This window comes from Colletotrichum scovillei (assembly GCF_011075155.1).
Source record: "Colletotrichum scovillei strain TJNH1 chromosome Unknown Contig00004, whole genome shotgun sequence".
Taxonomy (NCBI): Eukaryota; Fungi; Ascomycota; class Sordariomycetes; order Glomerellales; family Glomerellaceae; genus Colletotrichum; species Colletotrichum scovillei.
In genome coordinates this window covers 3549161-3574595 of record NW_023336262.1, presented here as the reverse complement: position 1 = coordinate 3574595, position 25435 = coordinate 3549161, and the positions used below count along the sequence as shown (strand labels likewise).

At 50.0% G+C, this 25435-nt stretch overlaps 8 protein-coding genes across 8 annotated transcripts; 5 read left to right on the top strand and 3 right to left on the bottom strand.

Moving 5' to 3' along the window:
• The first annotated feature begins 607 nt into the window (after nucleotides 1–607).
• HER10_EVM0012024 (BTB/POZ fold domain containing protein) lies at nucleotides 608–1489 on the top strand. Its single transcript, XM_035481428.1, has 3 exons — nucleotides 608–685; nucleotides 742–986; nucleotides 1035–1489. The coding sequence occupies exons 1-3, from the start codon at nucleotides 648–650 to the stop codon at nucleotides 1406–1408; spliced, it is 657 nt and encodes a 218-aa protein (XP_035335420.1). The 5' UTR covers nucleotides 608–647; the 3' UTR covers nucleotides 1409–1489.
• Nucleotides 1490–1954: 465 nt separating this feature from the next.
• HER10_EVM0009259 (uncharacterized protein) lies at nucleotides 1955–4443 on the bottom strand (the record flags this gene model as incomplete). Its single annotated transcript, XM_035478750.1, has 5 exons — nucleotides 1955–2907; nucleotides 2957–3333; nucleotides 3385–3712; nucleotides 3753–3991; nucleotides 4046–4443. The coding sequence occupies 5 exons, from the start codon at nucleotides 4441–4443 to the stop codon at nucleotides 1955–1957; spliced, it is 2295 nt and encodes a 764-aa protein (XP_035335222.1).
• A 2684-nt stretch (nucleotides 4444–7127) lies between these two features.
• HER10_EVM0000212 (ATP phosphoribosyltransferase) lies at nucleotides 7128–9269 on the top strand. Its single transcript, XM_035482822.1, has 3 exons — nucleotides 7128–7953; nucleotides 8017–8586; nucleotides 8644–9269. Exons 1-3 carry the CDS (start codon nucleotides 7881–7883, stop codon nucleotides 9012–9014), a joined length of 1014 nt encoding a protein of 337 aa, XP_035334558.1. The 5' UTR covers nucleotides 7128–7880; the 3' UTR covers nucleotides 9015–9269.
• A 501-nt stretch (nucleotides 9270–9770) lies between these two features.
• HER10_EVM0008959 (uncharacterized protein) lies at nucleotides 9771–11212 on the top strand. The gene is made up of 2 exons (XM_035478464.1): nucleotides 9771–10090; nucleotides 10248–11212. The coding sequence occupies exons 1-2, from the start codon at nucleotides 10004–10006 to the stop codon at nucleotides 10659–10661; spliced, it is 501 nt and encodes a 166-aa protein (XP_035335202.1). The 5' UTR covers nucleotides 9771–10003; the 3' UTR covers nucleotides 10662–11212.
• Nucleotides 11213–12239: 1027 nt separating this feature from the next.
• HER10_EVM0006735 (uncharacterized protein) lies at nucleotides 12240–16359 on the top strand (the record flags this gene model as incomplete). The annotated part of the gene is made up of 4 exons (XM_035476313.1): nucleotides 12240–13052; nucleotides 13111–13523; nucleotides 13571–13789; nucleotides 13840–16359. The coding sequence occupies 4 exons, from the start codon at nucleotides 12240–12242 to the stop codon at nucleotides 16109–16111; spliced, it is 3717 nt and encodes a 1238-aa protein (XP_035335033.1). The 3' UTR covers nucleotides 16112–16359.
• A 73-nt stretch (nucleotides 16360–16432) lies between these two features.
• HER10_EVM0001286 (caspase domain-containing protein) lies at nucleotides 16433–18818 on the bottom strand. Its single transcript, XM_035471041.1, has 4 exons — nucleotides 17776–18818; nucleotides 16895–17720; nucleotides 16652–16821; nucleotides 16433–16580 (listed from the first exon to the last, which is right to left on the bottom strand). Exons 1-4 carry the CDS (start codon nucleotides 18155–18157, stop codon nucleotides 16555–16557), a joined length of 1404 nt encoding a protein of 467 aa, XP_035334630.1. The 5' UTR covers nucleotides 18158–18818; the 3' UTR covers nucleotides 16433–16554.
• A 196-nt stretch (nucleotides 18819–19014) lies between these two features.
• HER10_EVM0001481 (uncharacterized protein) lies at nucleotides 19015–21620 on the top strand (the record flags this gene model as incomplete). Its single annotated transcript, XM_035471226.1, has 6 exons — nucleotides 19015–19038; nucleotides 20600–20665; nucleotides 20780–20795; nucleotides 20912–21037; nucleotides 21137–21361; nucleotides 21574–21620. 6 exons carry the CDS (start codon nucleotides 19015–19017, stop codon nucleotides 21618–21620), a joined length of 504 nt encoding a protein of 167 aa, XP_035334645.1.
• An 879-nt stretch (nucleotides 21621–22499) lies between these two features.
• HER10_EVM0003020 (uncharacterized protein) lies at nucleotides 22500–23126 on the bottom strand (the record flags this gene model as incomplete). Its single annotated transcript, XM_035472709.1, has 4 exons — nucleotides 22500–22578; nucleotides 22666–22742; nucleotides 22855–22930; nucleotides 23098–23126. The coding sequence occupies 4 exons, from the start codon at nucleotides 23124–23126 to the stop codon at nucleotides 22500–22502; spliced, it is 261 nt and encodes an 86-aa protein (XP_035334766.1).
• Nucleotides 23127–25435: the final 2309 nt, after the last annotated feature.

Genomic DNA, 25435 nt, shown 5'->3' with positions numbered 1-25435 from the left:
CCCCAAGGATCGCCTTTATCGCCGATAGCCCACCTTTCCTACCACCAACGCCCACTGCCTCTGCCGGAGAGGACGACAAACGAGATGGCATATCATGCTGCCATGCGGCAGGATTAAAAAGCTCCGGCGCCAGAGAATCGAAGCGCTTCCAGGAAGACACATCTTCTGGATCATACTGAACAAGCGCAAAGCAGCCAGCAAGACAGTCCGATCCAGACAGACCGACACCCTTAGGCAGCACGTGATCGAGCGACAACCGCACAAAGCTGAGCATTGGGGGAGACTGAGGTAGGTGGAACCGTCACACGAGGAACAAGACTTCAAAAGGGCCTAAATGTATATGTATTTAAATGAGCAGAGAACCGCCAAATACACTTGGTGGCTGCCAGGGATAGATGTGGCTGGAGAGCAATATGGAAACTTTGGAAAACATCTGGTCAAGGCCTGGTATTGGGGACTTCGGGTGCCACGGATTAACAGTCGGAACGCGTCGGCCGCTGGGCGAGCCCCGCTATCCGGGTATAGTTGCTGACATAAAGGCGGCTGATTAGATAAACCAGTCTTTGAACAACATGGCGTGCCTTGCTCGAACCCCGCATAGCCTGACCAACCTCATCATAGCTTCCATAGGCAAGAAAGTGAAACGAATGGCCGCGTCCAAGACTCTCCTTAAGGAGATTGCAGAGTAAAAATCTTGGACATATTGCCAACCCAGGATGAGAACTGACTATGGCATACAAGGCTTTTCAATAAATCAGACCATGCTGACGTCAAAATTCGTATCGGCGAGTTCGAGTTGCCGGCCCACGGCTTAGTCCTAGCGGCTCACAGCCCATACTTCAAGAAAGCCCTCAAGGGCAACTTCCAAGAAAGCGAGAGCAAGACGTTTCAATTCCTCGAAGGAAGTGCACATGCGTACTGGAGAGTCTTCGAGTTTATGTACACCAACAATTATTCCGAAGAAGTCGAATCAATCGAAGCGCAAGGTGGCTACTCAGTACTTCGAACCTAGACCAGTGCTAATCTTTGCACAGATGATGCCGATGAACTGACGAAGCACGTGCAAGTCTTTGTCTTGGCAGATTTCTTCTTGATGCCAGAACTGAAGAGGTTTGCCGTCGAAAGACTCAAACCAAAGCTTGAAGAGCTTTGGGTGAGCGAATCTTTCGTAGGCTGTATCAGAGAGACGTACGAATCAACCAACCATTCGGGTCAACAGATCAGGGATGCTGTCCTTCGAGTCGTTAAGATAAACCTTGACAGCCTGTGGTCGAAAAAGACATTTCGTGATCTAGTATATGAAGGAGGTGATTTTCCAGGCGATCTTGTGGGACCATTCGTGAACCGCTCAAATAGCAAGAGCAGTGTGAAGCAGGATGAATTCGAAGAAGCTAACTCTTCGTTCTAGCCGTCACGAAATAGGATGAGCGATATATTTTTGATTCGATCTATGTTTCGACTTTATGTATGGATATTCGATGCTCACCCCCACGGTTTCTGCGACAATTGTCATGAACGAGAATATCTTTGTGATAGTATTTGAATTGTCTCTTTTTTAAGTCGACTATCAATTCTTATCCCTCCCGCAAGTCAATTGTGATATTCGTTGCCCAGTCCATGCTCCTGTGGCGGCGAGACATCACGCTGTGACATGTGCCCAGGCACGCATTTGAAGTGACGCGATACCGAAGTGACCTTATTCCATCTGCCTTACAATGTGTTATCGCATGGGTCGAGGGGTCATGACACGCCGCCGTCAACGCTCGTAGTTTGATCCTGCGAGTGCACGTGATGTCTAAGGGCATCAAACACTGCATTCTGTCATGCCTTCGTCCGATGCGTTCGGATTTGAGAGAAATGCCTGCGTGTGTAGAGGTCTGCTGGGTAATCCTTTGAATAGCGCTCATGTGTCAAGTCGTCAACACAAAATTGCTGTAAGGGACATGGCATACGCTCATGATACAGTCCCGTGAATGTCGCGGGCATGACGCTGAAAATGCATCTTTTCGTCGAGAGTCATGTCGCAAACCTTGCAGTCTACCTGATCGCAGTCTGCAATTTTGTCAAGGTGCTTCCGTTTGAAATGTTTGGTCAAGTCATTGGAGGTGTAGAACTCATGCATAAGTTCGTTCAACCGCTGTTCGTCATCTGTAGGCAGACACAAGGCTTGGCCAATACATACGAAGCATCGTCTTGGCCGCTCTTCCTTGTCAGCAACAAATACGGACAGTGTAGCTTCGTATAAAGGGGTGCTCTCTCGTGGCTGGCCTGACGGAGGAGGAAGTGGGCCCTCTGCTGGCCTATGCTGAGACCGTCGCACCGTACATCCTTCTTGAACAAGACAGTACGCAGACACCGCTTCGATGGCATCGTCTCTTCGACGGTACTGCCCTTCCAGTGTCGTGACAACTGGGGCTGTGAGCTTGGCGAGCAATCGCTTTTGTGCTTGTCCTTGAGGGCGAGAGGGATCCATTGTTACCGCTTTGGCAAACCCAACGCCGCGAATTTGGCGCTCGATGTCGTCTGTGGCTTGCTGGTCAGTCCATTCGTCCCTGATTTGCTGTTTCAGATCTCTCCTTAGTCTCTCCTTTTCTTTGCGCATCATCCGTTTGGCTTCTTTATATTCTTTGGAGCCCAGAGGCAGTTTCGGAATAGCTTTCGTAAGTGCTCTTATGGTTGGATGCGTCGCAACAGAGGCAGACTGCTCTGCCGTCAGATCGATTGGACGACGCTGCGAGATGGAGTGGCCAACGCTGCAAGACTGCTTGAGAAGTGCCTGCTGTGGCTTCTGTCCACGGACGATACCCCAGAGATCAGCAGAGATGTTGCGCCCAAGATAGTGCCTCTGAAAAGGGTCGGAATTGCCGTGTCCCATGGCCAAATTTCTCAGAGCCTCGCTCACGTCGACTGTAATGATAGTTAGTGCAGTCATCACAGGAAATTACGCATGACAGACCACTCTGGTCAAACGCATTGGCAGCGTTGTAGCGCAGATTGTAGGCTATCGTAGGGTCCTTGAGCCCCATAATTTCGCCGATTCTCTTGACCCAGGCTGCCATCATGCCATAAGATATGCGTTGATTACGGGACATCTGATAACCCGTCAAAGTCTCGACAGCTCGACGAAAAATGAAGGTCTGGTTGAGGTCCTCCCTCAACGGCAAGGGAAGCTCTTTCTCGCCAGGATGTATGTCAAGGCTTTGAAGGTGATGCGGCGAGGTAAGACTTGGTGCACGGAAAGCTCGGTGACGGAAAATGATGCCCAGGAGAAAGACGTGGGGGCTTAAGAGCAAGGACGGATCAAACATGGTTTCGGGGATCGTGTATGTTTTCCTGAGACATTAGTAAACCGCGGCGATTGCACTAGACTGAGAGCATACCCACTGTTCCTTTTCGCCGAGGTAGGTTTTGGTGAATTCAGGAGTGAGCCGAAGAAGAAGCTTGTGTGGCCCGCCCTCTGGATCCCTTGCCAAAGCGACCCGAATGTCCTTGAATCGTAGGTTGAGCGTCGCCGTTGGCCGAGAACCAGCAGGGGCAAGCAGGAGGAGAAAGAGTACGGCGAGGATGCGCAGTTCCCCAAGCTTGAAGGACTTCTTTGTTGTGCTAAGCGTAGTCTCATTCTGCTGCATAAGGTCTTCAATCACCATACAGCGATTGGCTCGCCGCTGTTCGTTCATACCGTGCCTCTTCGATAAGCGTCGCAGGACCTGGGCTGGTCAGTTGTAGGACTGGCTTAGGTCCGGGAGAGTTACCTTCCCTGTGCATGCTGCGGTTCAGCTTTGGATCAAGCTTGTCGCCCACGGCTCTCTCGTAGACGAGCCGAAAGACCTTCCAGTATGTTCCCAGCGAACTTTTCTTCTTGATTCCACGTTTCCTCCTGCCGTCCTTGCCGATCTTTTGGTTGAGTAACCAATCGAAGAAGGTATACATGATGCTGGTGGAGATGGTCGCGTAACACTGTTGAACGTCGCGCTTGATGACAGCGCAGAATCTGTGCGTAAACGTGTCAGCAAACAGAGCGCGCAAAGAACTGAGAAGAGCGCACTGATGCCATTGTCCCTCGACGGCATCGAGGAGCACCGTCGTCCCCAGACTGTAGTCCTGACAGGCGAAGGAATCCTCGTTGAAGCTTTCTAGCTCGCGCAGCCAGTATTCAGATGGATGCACATTCCCGTCAAAGAGCTTCATCTGGTCTTCCATATCGTAATCCTCGTCTTCGGAAAGGATTCCGTCGTCGTCGTCGTCATCGTCTTCTCCATCGTATAGGGTTTTGACGCCGTCGCCATCATGGAAAGCTTCGACTTCGATTGGCAGAGTGTCTGAGCCAGCTCGCTGATCGCTGGCGTGAGAGACCCCATTGGATACGCCACAGCCATCTTTGTCGAGGGAGAAAGAGGCATCGGAGTCGCGAGTAATTGTATTTCGCCGTCGTCGCGGTGACATTCTGGAAATGAAAGGGAACTAAGTGCTGTTAGATCGGAGGGGGGGAATAGACTCAACGAACATGAAGAAACCGCGGTGCTAATGCACTCGAAGGGAACATCTGCCTGAACCAAGCGGCGATGGCGATTTATATAGTATGAGGAGGGAGCCATTGTTCGAGAAATAGCGGCTGTTTTTGGCTGTTTGGAGCAATTCGGGAAACAAACTATGGAGAGCGGAAATCGTGAACGAGAAAAGAGAAAGCAGCTCGACGTTGCTGGTAGTGTGGCTGAGGTACCTTGGGTTGTACCCCGCGGTACATGACATGGTATGGGACTGGCCCGTGGCGCTTGGTGGGGCAGAAGACTGCGAGTAAAGCGGCGACGGGTTGGTGGCAGATGTCCCACTGATTTCGGCGACAGAATCTGCCTAAAATGGCGGCAAACAAGCCGTCTCTTTCTTTAAAGGAGTAAATAGCTTTTTTAAAATTATATTTATAAATTATAAAATAAATAAGGCTTTAGTAATTAATTATAGTTTTATTAAAAGGGGTTTTTAATAAAAATAGTTAAAAGTAATTATAAAATTTAATACTAAATTAATTACTAAAAAAACTATAAAAGTTTATCTTTAAGCTTAGTTTAAATTTATACTATATATAAGTCTCGTTCTTAAATATATTTTTTATAATATTATTATTTATAATTACTTAACTATTTATTAAACGGTCGTCCGTTTTATTTATATACGATTATTTATTTTATTTTTTTATAAGTATTTATTTTTTATTTTATTATATAATTATAATTATATAACTTATTTATAGTTTTTTCGTCCTAAGAGGAGTTACTTTGAGTTCGTATTTTTATATATATAGTATAATAACCGCTATAGGTCCTATAGGGCAGGCCCTGGCCTTTATTATACGTATTAGGTCGTAATATTAACGAATTAAAATACGAAGTTAAATAAATTATTAATTATAAAGTTAGGAACAAAATACGAGAATTCCTAATTAAATAGAAAAATTACGGATATAAGGAAAATATATAAGAACTTATTATAAACTTTTAAAACTCTTAATAACTTTTTAAAAGTCTAAAATGTCTAAAATTAAAATTAAACTTAAAACTCCTAATTATTATAGTATCTTAGTTAATAATTTTAAAAATATCGTTAGCTTATACTTCGTGGGCCGTTAATAAAGCCTTTTAATATTTTTAAAAACTTATTTAATATAATATAGCTCTTTTTAAAACTATTTACTTTTAAATATAGAAACGTTCTAATTTAGATAATAACTTATTTAATTCTACTTAAGCTTTTAATAAGTATTAGCCTTTTTATAACTCCGTAGTTTTTTTAAAAATATAACTCTTTTACTTATTTTTACGATTTAGTTAATTAGATTTTATTACTAAATAATTAATTATACTATTAACTAAATAATAAATATAAAAATAATAAATACTTACGAATATAAATAGTATTAATAAAAGTATTATATAATATACCTAGCTAATAGTATATACTATAAACTTTAAAATTAAAAAAACTAAATACTAAATACTATACGAGTAATAATTTAAATAAAGTATTATTTTTATACTTTTATTAAAAAAAAAATAATGTAGTAATTAATAATAAGTAGCTATTTAAGATTTCGATTTTTAATTTAACCTAATATTATATTAATATATTTTTAATAAAAATAAACTTAATAATTCCTAACTTAGGAACGAGCGACTTATTTATAAACTTAGAGGACTAAACCTTTAAAAAAGAGTTAATATTATAATTTAATATATATAATAAGGCTAGGGCCTACTTTATAAAACTTATAATAATTACTATATTATATATATAAGAATACGAACTTAGGTAACTCCTCTTAGGACAAAAGAACTATAAATAAGTTATATAATTATAATTATATAATAAAATAAAAACGGATATTTATAAAAAATAGGATAAACGATTATATATAAATAAAATAAATGACTATTTAATAAATAGTTAGGTAATTATAAATAGTAATATTATAAAAATATATTTAAAAATAAGATTTATATATAGTATAGATTTAAGCTAAGTTTAAAAATAAATTTTTATAGCTTTTTAATAATTAACTTAGTATTAAATTTTATAATTATTTTTAATTATTTTTATTAAGAACCTTTTAATAAGATTATAATTAATTACTAAAGCCTTATTTATTTTATAATTTATAAATATAGTTTTAAAAACTATTTATAACTACGATACTATTTACTTAGTATTCGTAGCCTTAACTTTTATTAATATACTTATTACGACTAGCTAGCCGTAATAAAGGTATTATTATTAGATCGGATTAGTTAAAAATAAAGTATAAAATAGTAGCGTAATATACTAAATAATAACGGCTCGTTAGCTTAGGGTAGAGAGTATTAATAGAGATAACTATTAGAAGTCGAGTAGTAAAGTACTTAGTATTTAGTTTAGTAATATAATTACTATTTAAAAAATTAAAAAGTTAAAAAGTCGGCTATAGTATATGACTTTAAAAGGTTGTTAGTAAAGTGGTAGTGGGCGGGCGGGCCGCTATGAGAAGACGGCTATGCTTTTGCTAGTAATCGCTCCTGGTAAATCACTGTAATGGCCAGAGGCCGTATCGATAAATATACTCCGTACATAAGGTAAGGTATCCTCCCCTTTCAACTCAGGAACGGCAAGTAAAGATATAATCCCCGAGGTACCAAGTAGCTTACCTCAGCGAAGGCCCGCTGTGAGAACGGGCGCAGGTGCCGCCTGCCCCTCCGGCGTGTGCCGTCACTTTGTCCAAGGACTGCCCCGCGTTCAACGGCGTGCCCCGCCATCCAGTCGCGCTCTCTGCGCCAGTCGCAGCTCCGACATAGGCCAACGTGGTGGTGGCCCGCGGTGATGAGTGACGACTGCTGCCGCACACTAAGACGGCGGGGTTCCAATCCACCACACAAAATTTCCGCCCTCTCTCTCTTCCAGTCTTGGCCCGGTCTTTGACTCACCGCAGAATCGAACAAGTGTAGTCACCCCCCTACGGACAGCTTCCGCGATAACCAAGAACAAAGTCGCGCAGACTTCGACTTTTATCATTACCCGAGTCCCAGACCATTGACTCGAAATCACGCTCGCTTTCCAGGCCTCAACCACTCCTCGGAACACCTCGCACCGACCTCTGTTGTGTGACCCAAAAATCACCCCGCCGCTGTCGCTGCAGAAATTCTCGTCGCCATTGGCTTCACTGCGACCTTGTGCTCCAATCCACACACGCGCCCGACCCGACCGTTTCCACCTAACCTCTTGAAGCGTTTCAACTCTGGGAGCGACTTCTCTCCACCTATTGTATTCCCGTCTGTCGATCGCGTCATTGTAGCATACCTTTTGCCTACCATGGATTTGGTCAACCAGTTGGTTTTTACCCCTCCATCACAACCGCCATGGACCATTTCGCAGAGAAGCTAATGACGAAGCAAAGCCTAGAGGGCCGCCTTCTGTTCGCCGTGCCCAAGAGTGAGTCAACCCGTAATCTTCATCTCAAAAGGCGCACATGCTGACAATGTCTACTTTCCACAGAGGGCCGCTTGAACTCCGCTACGCTCAACCTGCTTGAGGGAGCCGATATCCAGTTCCGCCGCGAGAACCGCCTCGACATCGCCCTCGTCAAGAACCTCCCCATCGCCCTCATCTTCCTGCCCGCCGCCGATATCCCCACATTTGTCGGCGAGGGCCGCGTCGACCTTGGTATCACGGGCTGGGACCAGGTCAAGGAGCACGATGCCGGCGTCATCAGCAGCAACAAGGCCCGGAGAGCCTCCGTCGAGCTGAACGCCGAGGGCGAGGAGCTCCAAAAGGTCGGAGGCTGCGAGATGGTCATGGAGCTCGGCTTCGGCCACTGCAAGCTGCAGACCCAGGTCCCAGAGAAGGGCCCCTACGCGACGACCCAGGACCTGGTTGGCAAGACCATTGGCACCAGCTTCGTCAACCTGGCGGCAGAGCACTTTGCCAAGCTGGAGCTGGGCGTCGACGCCGACGGCAACAGCAACACCTCGCCCAAGAAGCTCTGCACCAAGATTATCGACCTCAGTGGAAGTGTCGAGGCTGCTTGTGCGCTGGGTGTCGCTGATGGCATCGTTGACCTTGTTGGTAAGTAGTCGTCCTAGAATGGCCAGCATCCGAACAATCACTGATACCCGCGTCCAGAGTCTGGTGAGACCATGAGAGCCGCCGGCCTCAAGGCCATTGACACCGTCGTCGACTCTCAAGCCTGCCTCATCAAGTCTCGGTCGCCGTCAAACACCGAGCTGATCGAGCTCATCGCCGCCCGTATCCGCGGTGTCATTACCGCTCAGAGATTCGTCCTGTGCCAGTACAACATTGAGAGGTCACGTCTGGTCGAGGCCAAGCAGATTACCCCTGGAAAGCGGGCGCCGACCATCACAACGCTGGACGAGGAGGGATGGGTCGCTGTCAGCTCAATGGTCGAGAAGAAGAAGATTGCGCTGGTGATGGACGATTTGACCCGCGTTGGCGCTCAGGACATTTTGGTGCTCGATATCCACAACACTCGATAGATTTTGCAGTCTTTTGGAAAGGAAAAATAGATGAATACCACGAAATATGTAATGCTTCTGCAATAATGTCAGCAAGAATGCAAGAATCGTCCAATATGTCGCAATTGAAGGAACGGCAAGTGTTCCAAAGAACAAGACGTGACCGAAAGCGAAGATGAAGCGGAAGCTGGGTGAAATGTTCGTCCATCTCCGACACAGCTGTGAGCATTTGTGGCTGGGGTGACAATTTTTTCGATGGTACGTATGGCATTGAGGCGCCGACATTTCTTGCGTCGCTAGCGTTGCATTTCGAGGCTCTGCACTCTTGCTCGGCCTCATCGACCGGCCCCTCCTTCTGTGGATGCAGGGCTGAATCAGAATGAGCAGAGCCACGCACTGGGCACCCCTGATCAACAAAGCTCTAGGGTCTTTGGCGGGCTCGGGTCCTCGGGCCCGCACGAGCGAATTGGATACCGATCGATGCTCTGCGTGAGTTATGTGTTTCGGGGCCTAATTTTTTTTTTCTCACTGCAATCCTTTAGCTTGTGTTGAGAGAGAGGTGTGATGTGATGTCTTGCTGATCAGTGACCCCCCAATGCGCGCCAAGTGGAGACCTTCCGTCACTCCCGTATCCCGACCGCAGTGCGCGCGAGGTGAGGTACCCATAAGGCGAGGCGTACCACCTGGCAACCGAAACCGAGGCGGTGGTAAATTTAGGCCCAGTACCTACGGATAGTGGCAGCACGGCGGCGGTGCTGCCCGCCCGCGCCGAAGCTACCGATGATCAGGTACCTTACCTTACCTCACCTTACTGACATATTTCTATCTCCGCACGCCGCCGTCTTTGACATTCCTCCCTTTTTCTGAATTCTTGATTTTAACCTCATCTCTGGAAAGACAGGTCGCCGGCAGATTGCCAGAAAGCCGACTCCAAGCTTCATAAGTCATTCTCAGCTAGACGTCCATCGTCCACGGACTCTGCAAAGTATTTTAGCCATCGAGGGGGCACAATGTCGTCATCAACAACAGCCACCAAAGTCACTGCCACGCGAGGCGGCAGTGACGCTGGAGCCGTCCAGCAGTCTACCATTTACAAGGTAAGCTCCCCACGAACTCAATTTCAACGCGGTATCATGAAGCCTGGGGATTGCTCTGAAAGACCCTCTGAGAGGGTTTCCGGACGAGCAGGTTATCTCAGGTGACATAATCACCGTGCTCTGATGCGCAAGATCGCCCGCTCACATTTGGCCCCAGTTTGTAATGACGCCCATCATCCTCGTCTCCTTTCTGCTCTCCCTGGCCTGGGTAGACCTCACCTATACCATCAGGAGGTCAAGAAATCATGGCCGGCAGGGCTGGATGCCTTCCTGGCTGCACAGTATCCTCTACCGGAGATCACAGTACCGCTACGCAGAAGCCAAGGACTCAAAAACAACGACGCCAACGGCGACACCGAGTCCCAAGGACGAGAAGGAGGAGTTTTACTACCACAGTAAACAGAAGAAGCTGTTGCGCGCAGAAGTTGACGATGCGTTCCAGCTGAGAGGTCAAGTTCTCGTCGTAATGGCGCTCGTGTTGCTCACGACGTCGCTGGCTTTTGCTTGGGGTGGCTGGAAGGTCTCCAGCTGGGTGTGGAGGAGCTTTGGCGAGAGAGCTTTCGGCATTTGAAAGGTTACGAATGAGATTGTTGATTCTGCGCCGGGCTGAGATTTCTGGCATACGGTCGCAATTCCACGATTTTCAAAAGCTCTTCCCAGCTCATCAATGCGCACCGGGGACTATGGCGACACAAGTTGGGATGAACTTTCTGTTCATGCGACTCTTCCAAGGGCTCTGCCAGAGTCGATGTCGGGGCCCACTCGACATTACATGGTGCTTGACTCGGCCAGCCCTCGACAGCTCTCAAAACCTCTGGCACCCAAATCGATAAACGGATAGCAATTTAGAGCTGACCTCAATGTTGGTGCGCTATTGAATACAGCCTGGGAACATATGACTGGCTATGAAGGGAAGACTGGATGAGAGTTTGGACAAAACGGCGTAGAGGGCGAAACCTTGGAGGTTTGATTATACCCTGGAGTTGATTTGTAGCTACCTGCACTTAATGATGGAATCAAAAGTGTTCACATTCCTCGGGTGGATCAGATGTGGGAGTCAGCTTATGATTCTTGTATGGATACCATGATGCAGTCTTATGTTTTCACCCATATGAACACGTGGGAGAAAGGGAGCGAACATGTTACCAAAATTAAAACATCGTAGTTCAAATATCCACCATTGACCATGATATCCAAGTGCTAGAGAATTGGAACTTGCTTTGTTCAAGGGCAGATACTCTTAACAGAAGCCAAGTCCACGGCAAAAGGATAGTTGAAAGAGGTCACGTTGGCATGAATATGAGGCAGGCGCGATCATGCGGTCCAATCTTAGAGATGGGATCGAGCAGGAAAAAACGACAGGGAATGAGATCGCTCCTTCCCTTGGGGGACCTGGACATCAGATCAAATCATCGCGAGCCTTGCTTTATAAATAACTACATGTCTCCCCTATTCTTTATTAAGTACCGGATCATATAGTCGACGGGTTCTGAGCTGTAGAGGCCCCGGTTAGGCCGTGAAGTCTCCGGTCTATTTGGGGGTTCATGTTGGATCCTCGATCAGTCCAGCTTGATTATTGCTCTTTTTAACTCTTTGCTATCAGAGATATCTGATCTAACGGTACTCCCTACTTAAGGTATTTGTGGGCAGCCGAGAGTTCCGATTTTGACCTCCTACATACAATCAGAACATACTTTCTTATTCGCATACTCGAACATCTCTAATAAACATTTCTGTAGTCTCCTAGTGACTAGACTGAGGAAATGTTGAGTTTTTCTCTTCTCAATCTTTGACATCTCAAGTCTTTCAGTCTTTCATACAAAAGCTTGTTGCACTGCATCTTCTTGCTTGCCAACTGCTGGGGAAGGAGACTCAAGTGGGGCCGATCGTGGAGTGGGCCCAGCACCCTCAGGGAACGCAGCTTCCCTTGCCGGCTCTGGAAATTTTCTGGAGCTTCCCTCTTACCCCACACACGCGCCGACTTGCTCTTTGCACCTTTCCTTTTCTGGCTTTCAACGCGCCGACTCCAACTCTTTCAAGTTCAACTCACTCAACCGACCTTGCAGCTTGCCTTTTCGGACCCGTTCATTCATTCACTGCAAAAACGTCACGGAGACATTCGGCAAATGCGACATATGGGAAAACAGTCATGTCGGATCCGGAGCCTGCACCTCCAAGGTCCGGTATCTTGCACGGCACCAACGCGCCACTGAGCAGTGCCTTCAGAGCAGAGCTATACCAGGCTATCGAGGCCCTTTACGCGGTCGGTGGTGGGCCCGACACGTCCCACGCGATCAAGTCAGAGACAGAAAGCTATCCGACCACGACAGAACAGCACTCCGCCTCCAGTCATGCAATAGATGCTGCATACGGTCGGCTCACCGACATTCTGCAGCACTGGGACTCTAGGATTCAGGATCGATCCCTATCACTTCAACATGCTATCTACCACTTCCACACCCCGAAAAATCCCATGGAATTCGAGAGTTGGGTCATGGGGCAGAACATGTCTGCTGCTGACTCTACCCTCGTTACTCGTCTCATCGACTTGTGCCCTCGGCTAGGATTCGAGGTTCTTCCAGTGGTTATGAAGTATACAGGAAAACATTGCCAGTACCAAGCCTGGATTTCCTTCCAGAGAGACGGCAATGCCGGGTCGCAACCCCCTGAGCAGAATGGCTTTTGGCAGGTCAACCAGCATATCAGTCACTTACCCAGCATTGGGTATTTTGGCAGCTTTGACGATTTCACGCTTGCCGAAAACATCAATTGCCACGCGGGCAATGTTCTAGACGAAAGGAACATTCTCTGGGAAAGGGCTCGTCGGTCAATCTTCTCATGGCAATGGCCCTCTGAAGAGCGGGCCTTTCACGAAGAGCGAACATATCGTGAAACAAACCCTCAGTGGTACCAGCACATTGTCCCAGGCACTAGTGGTGACCTGGGACATTACTTTGCACCAGTAAGTCCAGTGCGACCTGCCGTCACAGTGTTTCTGACTCCATTCTGACTATACACAGGCAATCATTATTACACCTCTCCGAACACAACTAGACTCTGTCAACATAACCCATCAACCGCAGCTTGCTGGCAACCTCTGGCGCTATCTCTTGCGGCAATGCAAAGAATCTTCAGAGTCGGCTTTCTACTTTGAAGTACTCAAGTCTCTTTGTCAATTTGTTTGGCCTCAATACGGCAATGAGCTGTCAGAGACACAGATCCTTGGCCTGCGAGTTCGGAGCCGTGAAGATTTTATCGGAAAGATCGACCCTGGTCTCATGGGTGATCTAATCTTGACTTCACTGGCGTTCAACGACCATCCACTTTTCCAAAACCTTGTCGCCAATACCCGATCCAAGCCGATAGTAGACTATGACTGGATATGCCAGAATGCGATCTTTCATGGCTACTCAGCAGCTCATGCTCTTTATGAGTAAGTTGTACATTTGCAATCAACAATCAAAGCTAACATCAGCTTAGGCTTCGCCATTTCTTATCCGAGGGCAACAGCTTCTTGCAAGTTGCAAGCATAGTCGAGAAGCTGCCTGCATATGCTGAAGCCAATAGTTCGAGCCGCGATACCCAGGAGTTGGGGATCATGGCCATTAGAATGCTTGAAGCCCCTCTTTCAGCTAGCCATGGCCGGCTCATAGTAAACCTCTTGGAGTTGTTCAAGGACTTTGGCACGTGGAGGGATACGTATGCACATTCTCTGCTCTTTACTTTCTTCTTACACTAACAATCTACAGGGTGGACGCAGCTGTGAGCCGACTTGGAGAAACCCAACAGCGGAGCCAGTTCATACTCGGATTGTTTAACAGACTTTTTGAGGTGGCCAAGAGACACAAGCTCCCCCTTGACCAAGTCACCGAGTTTTACGAGAAGCACGCAGGGATGACAGGAGCATCACGAACGCTATGGAACGTCGAGAACTTGGTTAGCAACGCCAACAAAGAACAGAGCACTGAAGCCAAGGCTGCTCGTCAGGCTTGGTGCGTTGCTGAACCGACAGAAGAATTTCTTCACGACCTCTCAAAGCCGGGCCTAACGAACCACACAATGATCGCTGGACTACTCCGGAACCTTGATCGTCTAGGTATGAATGATCAAGTATCCGATCTCACAACCCACATCGCCCAGCATGTTAACGAAATTCAGCCCATCCATTTGGCACCTCTCTGGCTACCATTGCTTAAGACCCTCCAGGATGTGGTGGACCCTGATAAGCCGGCATACCAGCGCCTGTTTCAGGCCATCTTTGTGTACTACGAGAGCGCAGTCTTTGAGGATGTCTCAGGTCGGATCGAGCGAGAGCCAAAATCGATACCCCCAATGGCTGAATGTTGTAGTCACTGCAAGACTCTCAACTCTTTCTTCGAGCAACCATCATGGAAAACGATTCACTTAGTGAAGCCCAGGGCAATCGTGGACCATATCCAAGGACAGCTCAACAAACAAGATAAGCCCATCAAAGCAGCCATCTACGGTAAGAACGAGGCTAGCCTGACGATGCAGCTTACCAAGTTTTCGCTGGTCAATGAAAGAATCCGCACAACCGAGAGATTGAGGAGACAGGAGGCTACCAGAGCTGTTCATCAGTTCGACCCAGATGCTCTGCTTTCATTCCTTGGAGACAAAGGTGGGATCATGTGGAAGCTTGGAGATGCGGAGTCTCAGGGGCCTCTCACGAGCACCGCCGCGGGACCCTCAGCTTCTTCTTCGGCTAGTGTGACTGCTGAGCCATCTAGGCCAAGCTTAACGTCCACGCCAAGCATTCCTCTAGGGCCTTTGGAGACGCCTCAAAGGGGCTACCATGAATCACCGAACAGAAATGACTTGCCACCGTGCAACAGTGTGGTCCATACTCAGACAACACCAAAGGTGGAGGATGTGGAAATGGCGAACATTGTGAAGCCAGAGCCAGAGCCCACTGCCGTTTCAACAGCTAGGCGGTCAGGTCACAGGGACATCAGGGAGATGTTTGGCGCGAGCGTCAAAAAAGAGAAGTCTACAACTACCCCAAGCAGCAGCAGCAGCCAACATGCTGCACCCGTTTCCAGTAGCACCTTGGCAAGAGATCGACTTAAGAACTTGGGCAGGATCAAGCTTGAGTCTACACCCAAGTTCGATGATAAAGCGACGGCCCGGCTACGGGCGAAGCTAGACACAAGACTGACGCCGAGAGAGACACCTCGAGAGAGCAAATTCGATTCCGGAGTATCGAGAATGCGTGATCCGTTGGCACCGTTCGGAGGGGGCGGTTCGAGAAAAGAGCCCATATCGTCGTTCAGCAGACGAGCCGGTTTAACGGGGACTTCGGAGGCCATGTCTTCGCTCCAGAGCACGCCTGACGAACCTTCCAAAACACCGCGGCTGGACGCCATGATGGGTGGTCCTACGCCTAAACCTACACCGCGTCTGAACGCGTTATCGGGAGGATATTCCAACAGCAGTCGACTAGGCCTCGGGGTTAGACCTAGGAGCCCTTCGAGCAGTCCGTCACCCGCTACCGGCAACGGCACCCAGCCGGACTACATGGCGGCGATCCTAGACGCGGAGCGCTCCAAGAAGCGTCGTACCGGCTCGACATGGGAAGTGCGGTCGGTCTCGGGTAACATCATGGGCTCGGGCACGGCGTCCTCTGCCGCGAACAGGTCGCGGTTCAGCGGACTTGTGGATGCAAGTCAACAAGAGAATCCCAGGCTCACTTCGCTTATGAACGAGAAGAGCCCACCACGTTCGCGCAGCGGGATTGGAGGAGGAGCGAGAACCTCGTCGAGAGCTCTTACGGCGCGGTCTCATAATGTGAGGCCGGGTCAGACTCGCATTTCCGGCACGGTTCCTCCCAAGAGACAGATGGAGGACAATGACGACGAGGATGTTATTGACCTCTGCGGCGACGATGGTCCGTCTCTCAGAGGACGTCTCGGAGGAGGAGGAGAAGCCTCGGGAGGGAGCAAGAGGGTCAAGACCACTCCGGTCTTCAATCTTCTTGACGATGACCCTTTCGGCGAGGATTAATGGAGAGAGAGAGAGGAGTTTGGAATTCGTCTCTTTTTGGCATGAGCTCAGCGCGTTGGAGCATCGGTGAGCGCTTGATTCACTGGACATGGTTTGGTGATATTCCATTGGTAGAAAGGGCTTTCTCTTTCATGGATTGCAGGATGGGACGGTAATTGCGGGAGAGGGCGTTTGGTCGAGATATTTCCTTCCTTCTTTTTTTTCTGCTGCCTCAGACGGGCGCACATAGGCGATTTGCACGATACCCATCACCATAGACGTTATAGAACTCAGAAATGCAAGGCTCTTTTCTCTTCACTTTGAATTAATGGAAAACGATAGTCATCATGAATCATTTGTATTTGGATGACACATGTCATTCCTACGCTTTAAAGCACTGCTTTCCCAACTTTGCGTGCCCTGCTTTTGGGAGGGATGCCTTCTGTATTGGATACCAGAAGAGTTTACATCACATAGAGAAGATCCGTGTCTAGAAGACAATTAGCATTATGTAAAAGAAGTAAAGAACACGTGAACGACAAGTGGGTGGACACGGCTTACCGATGGGGTGACTGCTTGAAAGTTGAGGCAGCTGGGTGTACTTCTCCTCAAGGACCTCACGAATGCTGTTGAGCAGCTCGACGTAGCTTTGCTGGGGGTTCTTCTTAAGAGCCGTGATGAAAGCGTACGACATGGCTCCCGTGGCTTGATTCGCAATCGTAGCATCGGCACTAGAGAACAACATTTGTTAGAACTTACAGCTCTCTGCCCCCGCTTCAAAGCACGATAGGCAAGAAAACTCACGATGTCTGACTGTCCTTGCTGCCGGACCACATGATGACGTCGGCGGGAGAGGTACGCGTGTCCTTGGTCTTTTCGTACGCATCGTCGCCGGCAATGGCGCGCTTGCCAAAGCTGAAGATAGAGCTCGCGACACCACCTAGGTCGCCCGAGGTGTAAGCCGTGAATGCCTTGAGCAGTCCCTGACCAGCCTCCTTGGCCAGATTGGGCTCCTTGAGAACGCCCTTGGTGGAGTAGATGTAGGGCAGGTCGAGGGCGGAACCAGAGTGGCATGAGTCGAAGATGGCTGTAAGTCTCACGCCGGGCTGAAGGGGTCGGACCATGATGAGATGCATTTCGTCGTCGACAATGTGACCGGCTTCCTTGTAATCAACCGGGTAGATGACTTCGTCGTAGCCGTCATCTTCATCGCCATCAAGATCCTCAGTCTGGCCGCCGTGACCAGAGTAGTGGAAGAACAATGAGTCATTTGGCTGTGCGCCCTGAACGAGCCAGTGCATGGCTCGGAGGATGTTGTTCTTCGTGGGTTGGCCCATGGCCTGCTGCTGATCATCGGTGAGGATGACCATGTCTTCACGCTTGTAGCCGTACTTTTCTACCAGGAAGGCCGACAGGTTCTTGACGTCGTTGATGCAGCCGCGCAGCTCACCATCCTGGCCAAAGTAGTTGATGCCGATGAGGAGGGCTTTCCTCTTACCCTGGCAGGTAGAATACTGAAAGCTGTAGCCATCGGGGGCGCCGTGGCCGAACTGCTGAGCGCCTGAAGGCGGGGGAGGGGGCGCGTTTCGGTTGCCGTGAGCCCAGTCGTTGGAGTTTACCGTAGGCATATCTGAGACGAATCAGTATTCGTGAGACTTTGAAGAAGCGAGGCGGGTGATACTCACGGGGTCTTCCCTGGTGGCCGGAATTGACAGGGTAGCCGTATACGTCGAGGCCCGGAGGCGGAGGATGGGAAGGGGGTGCATACCTTCCGATGTAGCCCTGGTCCGGGTGCGGGTTGGGCGGTGCCTGGTTATAGCCGTAGCCACCCTGACCGGGAGGCGGACCGGGAGGCGGGTTGTAGCCGCCGCCACCGCCGCCGCCGTAGCCTCCGTGGTGCGAGGGAGGGGGGCCGGGGGGAGGTTGGTATCCGCCATAGCCGCCGCCGCCGCCGCCTCCTTGGTGACCTCCATAACCTCCCTGCTGGTGGTGTCCGCCGCCATAGCCTCCTCCACCATAACCACCGCCGCCGCCACCGTAGCCGTGCTGTCCTGGGTAGCCAGACATGTTGCCGAGTCAATTGACGCTGTGCTTGTGCAGGATGAAGAGCGTGGGTTGTGCAAGACGTGTTTTGGTTTACACAGGCTTCGCTGGAACAGAGGTGAGATGAGCTGTGAGTGAGGTGGTGTCCCGGAAAGGGCGGGGTGAGGGGCAAACCCACTATGAGCGAATAAGCTGTGCCAAAACAAGCCTTTGTTATTGGAAATGGAGACTTCCCGGCAAGCCGAAGAAGGTATAAAATGTACAGAGGAGGGTCTGAAGAGCTGCAGAAGTTCGGACTCGGAAGATTAAGAGTTGATATGAACGGAATGCGAAGTGTGTTAAGAAAGATTGTGGGGATCGGTTGGGTGAGATGCGAGAGCGATGCGCAGAGAATCGGGTGGTCGGATTGGGGACAGCAACCTAAGGTAAGGTAAGAGGAGGGGTGGAGGGGTCCTTCAGGTACCTTGCCAAGGTCTTTGAGCGGTAGCGCGGCACTGCGGGAAGCTCCTGCTCACCTCAGAGCTGGGAAAGCGTGGGTTGTGGCAGCTTAGGTACCCGTGATACCTCACTGCGTGTGTCGAGGTGGGAAGGGATGGGCCCCAGTGGAGGGGCAACGGGCGAGGCAGCCCAGGATGAGACGTCTTGAGGTCAGAGTGGTGGGGTTGGAGGGGGAAGGGGCGGTAAGGGGAACTGAACTGAAAGGAAGGTGAAGGGAGGAGGAGGCCTCGGTTGCACTTGCACAAAAAGGCGCGACGTTTTGTCTGTTTCTGGGCAAGTGTTTGGAGTTTTCAGCTGGGATTCACACATGCTGCGAAGCATAGAAGGGCTTCGCATGCGAATCATACTCCGATGGTCAAATCCATCAACAAGCCACAGTCGGGATGCCTCCAAGGCTGATACAGATGGTCCGTGATTCAATCGGTGGCTAACGGTCATCTTGGGCTAAATGGGAGGAAGACATCCAAGCCACGCTGAAATGCAGGTCTCAGGGAATCAATGCCGATGAGCCCAAATGCCGGTTGAAGCTTGATGCATCACCAAATACCCATGATCAGCGACCGTTCCAACAACGTCCATACCCAATCATGAAATACCTTATACTACCAAGACTACCTTGTTCGAAAGGAGCAGGGGATTAGCTAGGTAGCTAGGTGCATAATTGTCTGTTATGGTTCATCGTTGGCCAAACTCCCATCGTCTGCCAAGACCAAGCGGCTGTCAGTTCCCTCCCCTTCCCGCTGACGGCAGAGGAGAAGGGACGACGTGCCCAGACCTGGTCTGACGGAAAGAGAGGGCGGAAGGTGGAGGAAGTGTCCCATTGCTGCCCTTTTCTCTGCAACTCTGCGCAAGTCTGCACGCTATCATTCGTACATACGCAGTACAGCTGTCTGATGTTGCCACCCACCCCCAAGCCCGGAAGCCAATTCAAAAGACCGGACAGGACCTAATCCTCTTTGAGCAACGGTGATGTGGATGTGGCCGCGTACGCTTGCAGGTCCGCGGGCGGAAATAGACTCGGACGCCAAGACCTTCCCAGGCCACGCAGGCGCTAGATGGTGCCGTAGGGCAGCCTGGCGTCATACCTCACATGCTGGTGGTGATCAGGGTGCAAAGCAGGGTACTGGGCTTCTTAGGTAAGGCAGGTTTTTGTACTGCGCACGCGGTATCTCTTGATGTGAGAGGGGAAGGGCCTAATCTTGAGGTGATACCTAGGTAGGAGGAGTATGTCACCAGCAGGTTCAGCTGGCGACGGCTAGACATCTGTCAACCTTAGCACACCTTGGGTCTTTGGCGTCGCAGCCTGGAACTGGGACTGGACTGGACCGGGCTTGATGTTGATACAATTGACTAAAATAAAGTAATACGAAGCTAGGGACGGAGCAAACTAGCATGAGCTCAGTCTCAAGCCGGGGCTGCCACAGCTAGAAGAGGGATGGCACGCTGCTTTCTCGGTATCGGCATCCAGCCCATCGGCATCCATGTGCAGGTACCTTGCTCTTCACAGCAGAAACAGGTGGGAGCAAGGTAGCCCAGCACTAAAAATGTAGAACCATTCAATCAGGCTGAGGCCAGGCGAGAGAACGAGGGGCTACGGGCTAGGTACCATTCCTACACTCTTGTTTTTCTCCCCTCCCACCTATTATCTTGCCTGCCCTCTTCTTGCCTTGCATCTTTACCCAAACGTCAACACACGATTCTCCTCGCACGTCGCACGCGATAACCTACACGAACCGGCCTACGCATCAAGTTATCGTCATCGTTCTTTCGCCCAGAAGCTCGCTGTAGCTTGCTCGACAAACCTATTCCGTCCACGACACACACTCGTTTCCCGACCCCGCAAAACTCAAAAATGGTGCGTTCTCGGTCGCGCGACCCATGATGTTGCCCCTCACGTCGCAGCTCCGATATGGCTGTCGTTTCCCTGGCACCCAAAAGGCTGACATTTCGACTTCGATCTTCGTGTAGGCCCCTCCGCCCTACGGACTCACTGAGGAGCAGTACAAGGACTACAAGCAGGTCTTTTCCATCTTTGTAAGTTGCAAGAACCCTGCCTCGCACATACGTATCTCGACAATGGCATTATCGTGCATTGTCCTCCTCCTTGGGATGAACTCCTTGCTGACAGCGGTGTTTCTTCCCTGACAGGATCGTGATGGCACCGGTCAGTCACTCCCGACTCAACGCATACAACTAGCCTTTCATACCGAATCAGCCTGCTAGGCTTGCCATTCCCGCTGGATTATCAGCTCATCCAGCTAACTAGAGTTGCGTATCTAGGCGCCATCAACGCGGAGGAGTTCCAGATCGCCATGAAGTCTCTTGGGCTGAACCCCAGCATCCAGGAGGTCAACGAGCTCATCGCCGAGGTCGACCCCAATAACGACGGCGGAATTGATTTCGAAGGTGCGCCTCCGTTTTGAACCGTGGCGCTATTATTACCACTGCCGCCATGGTGATTATGCTGTAGCGAATTGGAACCTCTGCGACTAACAACGACCGCAGAATTCCTCCAACTCATGAGCGAGGCACCCGCACCCTCAAGCAAAGATTCCGACACCAACACCGAGCTTGTCGCCGCCTTCAAGGTCTTTGACAAGGACAACAGCGGCTCCGTCTCGCCCTCGGAATTGCGCCAGGTGCTGCTGTCCCTCGGTCAGCGCGCCACCGACGAGGAGATTGAGGAGATGATCAGAGGTGCCGATCTCGACGGCAACGGTTCTATTGATTGTAGGCAATTCCCAATACTGCGAATTCGTACCCATGCCGACCGCGATCGCATCAATACTGCGAGCGCCGCATCCCTCCTCGCCCACCGGAATGGCCCTGCATCACCACCCCATTCGCATTTCGCTTGCCACCCCCGCCCCCACTCAGTGTTTCTTTAATTAGCACCATCACTTTCGGGAGGATTGCGGCTGACATTGCAAAACACACAACAGATCAAGAATTCGTCCAGCTCATGGCCCCGAAAGACGGCAAGAAGTAAAAACAGTATTCTGCAAACGCGAGAAGCAGCGACAGCAGCGACAAACGGTTTGTTGGCGGGGCGATCTTTCTTTGATTTTGGGTCCAATGGGTGGTGGGGAGGAAGGGGGGGAAAAGCACACACTGCCGCCTTGATACCCTTTCCTCATAAGGCACAGTGAGAGAGAGGATATGGATGGGTGCTTTAAAAGTGGAGGAAAACGACTTGGCAATACACATCACAATCACACACATGACACAATACATGCAAGACATTGATTGACAGCTTGGACACGGATTATCTGACACATTTTTCACCACGGTCTTGCCTGTCTGACGCAGGAGAATATTTGACGGGTGCGTGTTTTTTTCTTGTTGGGGGTATTCACTCTGCTAATGACTGAGGTTGACTATTACTATATCGAGTCCTCCTCACCAAGTAAACAACCCCGAAAAAACCCTCCTATCCCAGGAAACGACAAGGAAAAATGAGCGAAACGCAATCGCCATGTGGGTAATCGTAAGAGCAAAGAATGTCTCTCTCAATGCTCAAGTGAACAAACTAGCGTACGGTTGTTCGTGAGAAGAACCGGCATCGCAAAGAAGGGGTGTGTGTGTGGAAGGATACGAGAATAAAGCAGGCCAGTCTTCCAAGCCGAGTCAAACAACCTCCCGTTTCCCTCCATTCCCTCCAATCCGTTTTCCCGTTCTCCAAATCAAAGGCCGTGATCGCGTTCGGGGGGTTGATGGTGGTAAGGGGGCCCATCTAGTTGGTGTCTTTGTGTTGTTGCTTTGGGTCGCACTTGGTATCATCGTTTGTTGTGTTTGGGTGTTGCTTTTCGCTCCCTCCTTCTGCTTGGCGTCGTTACACGTTGTGCGTGTGTACGTGTGTGTATGTGGATTAGAAGCAGCAGGTCAGGCACTCGAGGCAGCACTCGCAGGTCTCTCCACAGAGCCAACAGCAGCAGAGAGTGGCGATGCTATTCGTGTGGTCAATATGCGATCTTGGACAAAGTGTTCATGTGCGCGCGATGGTCGCAAAGGCTGTTGATGTTGTTGTTACTTACCAGCCGTAGAGGCAGCCCTTGTCGTCCTTCTTCTCCTCCTGGGGAGGGGGAGCCTGGCCCTGGGGAGGGTAGTACATCTACGAGAGCAGTGGAGGTCAGCATCAGGCTTTCGCGAAACGAGGGTGATGGCGTCTATGTCTTCCCATTCGATGAACGGGTCAGTGTTTTTTGTGGACAGAGAGAACTTACGGGCTGCTGCCCGGGAGGAGGGTAGCCCTGGGGAGGGTAGCCGCCCTGGGGAGGCGGGGGAGAGCCGTAGTAGGGCCTGGAAGGGATTATCAGTTATTTTTGAGGTTTCTTCTTGATGCTTTCTCCTGAGATATTTGGAAGGTGATGTTGGTTTGGGTGTGAAGAGTGGGAAGGCGTGCGCGCGCGCGCGCGTGTATACGAGCGCCGGTGCGCATGAGGTGAAAAAGAGCTTGGAAGACTTACTGCTGGCCGGGAGGAGGGTATTGAGACATGTTGATTAGGAAAGGGGTTTGTGATTATCGACGAAAAGGAAGAATTGACGATTTGCGAATGGAAAGTGGAAAAATTTCAGGAAAGAGAGTGAAGGTTGCAAGTTGTAAAGTTGCAAGGGGTGCGGCGGAAGTGGTGCGTGGGACGTGAAGGAAGGAAATAGGCGGTAGGTTGGGGGATGGGATAGGTGAGATGAGATGAGATGGGAAGTGGGTTATGTTCTTTCTTCCCCTCCCGTCGGTCACAAATCCAATCCCAATGTTTATTCTAGGTGTGTGCTGGGATCATACCTCGTTCGAGGCGCAGGACATAACCTCGGGGAGGCTCAGAGTGAGCTTGGGAGTGAGTGAGTGGTCCTCTGGGTTCATGTCTACCAGCGATTCGCTGACAGCTTCACACACACATTACACGCGCGTTACGTGTAAGATACGGTTATGTCCGTACGGAATACCCATCCCACATCCATCGAACCCATTCGCACCAAGAGACGCTACGCCTCAGACATTTGCCGTCCATCCTTGGACATCCCGGGAAGCCCAGTGAATAACGCGGAAAGGGTTCACTCTAGGCTCCCAAGGGTCCCTTTCTTGTCCGTCCCGTAGCCCGGCGTGCGTTTCCCCCTTCTGCTCATGCTGTTCCTCTTTGGTCCAACCGTATCTTGGTTGGATCATGGATCATTGGATGGCCCCTTCCCCCCCTTGTGTCTCCTTAAAAAAGGGTCCTGACTTCGGGCCCGCGGATCGCTGTTCGCGCGCAAAGGGTTCCAGTTCCCAGTTGCATCAACCCAACGGCGGCCATGTGTCTGATGGTCCAATAACAGTAAGGTAAAGCACAAAGAGGAGGGGAGCCGGGGATCACCTTACTGCTCGGTGCTAGGCATGATCAACTGGTCAGAAGAAGTTGGAGCGACGACGAGCAACACCAAAAGAAAAGAGGGTCTCGGCCGGGATGCCGGGCTCTCGGCAGTGGCATCTGATGGTAAGTTTTCTGGGCGCTCACACATGGGATAGGGAGTCGCCGTTGCATAAGTTGATAGGGCGGAGCAGGGGAGCAGGGGGTTGATGGGCACTGCTAGCCCGGTAGGTTGTTTAATTCGATAGTGTCCGTATATGTCCTCAGAGTCAGGCATCGCCGATTTTGGTACCAAAGTAAACCCGTTTGGTGGCTGTAGTGCTATATAATTCGGCATCCCGCACTTGAAAGACCGGATAGGGAAAGTAGTGTCAAACTCTCGTTCAACGGGCACAAGCGACAACGGTCATACCGATTGTGTACGAAGTAGTGAACCATGGTGTTTTGTGTCTTTGTGTTTCCTTGCGCCGTCTTTGAACGGGACAAGGCTTCTGGGGTGGATAGGACGGCACCAAAAGACCGCAAAGCCAAGAAGCCAAGGTTTTCCATCCCTCTTGGCAAGCGTACGCGTCCACCGTCCAAAAGCGTTAGGACATCTGCAGCTCCTCAGCTCCTCAAAGCTCGGCACGGCGGTTTGGCGAACAAATGGGCAGTCTCACACTCTCGTTCAGTGGGTGGTGGTGACTGGAGATCCATTGCCGAGCCCGTTGGGACGGCACGAACGGGGTTTTGGAGGACGCACTTGATGCACTTGATACACTATTATTCTTTCTTCCTCAGACCTCTGGCGCGATTGGGGGACACCATACCCCCTGGAAGGTCAGTCATATGAACAACAGGCCGCAGCAGACATAAAGGAGGGCGATGCTCATGCGGTTTCCTTTCGTCTTTGATTGTCGACGATGTTTTGATTCATCGCTGTGGCTGTGGTTTGATACCATATAGAAAGAGCCATATGACCCGTTTCTCTCTTTTCTTCTTTCTTTCTCTGGCCTGTTTGCCCGCAGAACGAACAGCTCAGCCCACTCGGTATTTCATTTGCATGAAATGACCCCGTATCTGTACGTATAAGCAAGGCATTTCTGCATTCTGCACTGCAGACGCGCATTTGTGAAGACGTCCAATATGCTCGGTATTACCAGACAGCACAGGACAGGACAGGACATGCAAAGAGGTGGCATTAAAGTAAAAGGGAAAGACATGACACGGTGACACACCTTTCTTTAGCTTTTTTGCTGGTGTTTTTACCGTAGGCGGTTAGACTCAGCCGTTTTTTTTTTTTCTCTCTTTGGCACGTTAATTAATAAGGATAGAAACTTCGATTTGCAGGGAAGAGAGCTTCAGGTGAGAGGGCCTTACAGCGGTACCTTAGCTACCAGTCTAATAGACTAAGCCAGATTGGGGTCCGGAAACGCCATGTTTAAACCGGGCGGGTGGAGAGCGGCGGACAGGGCGGAGC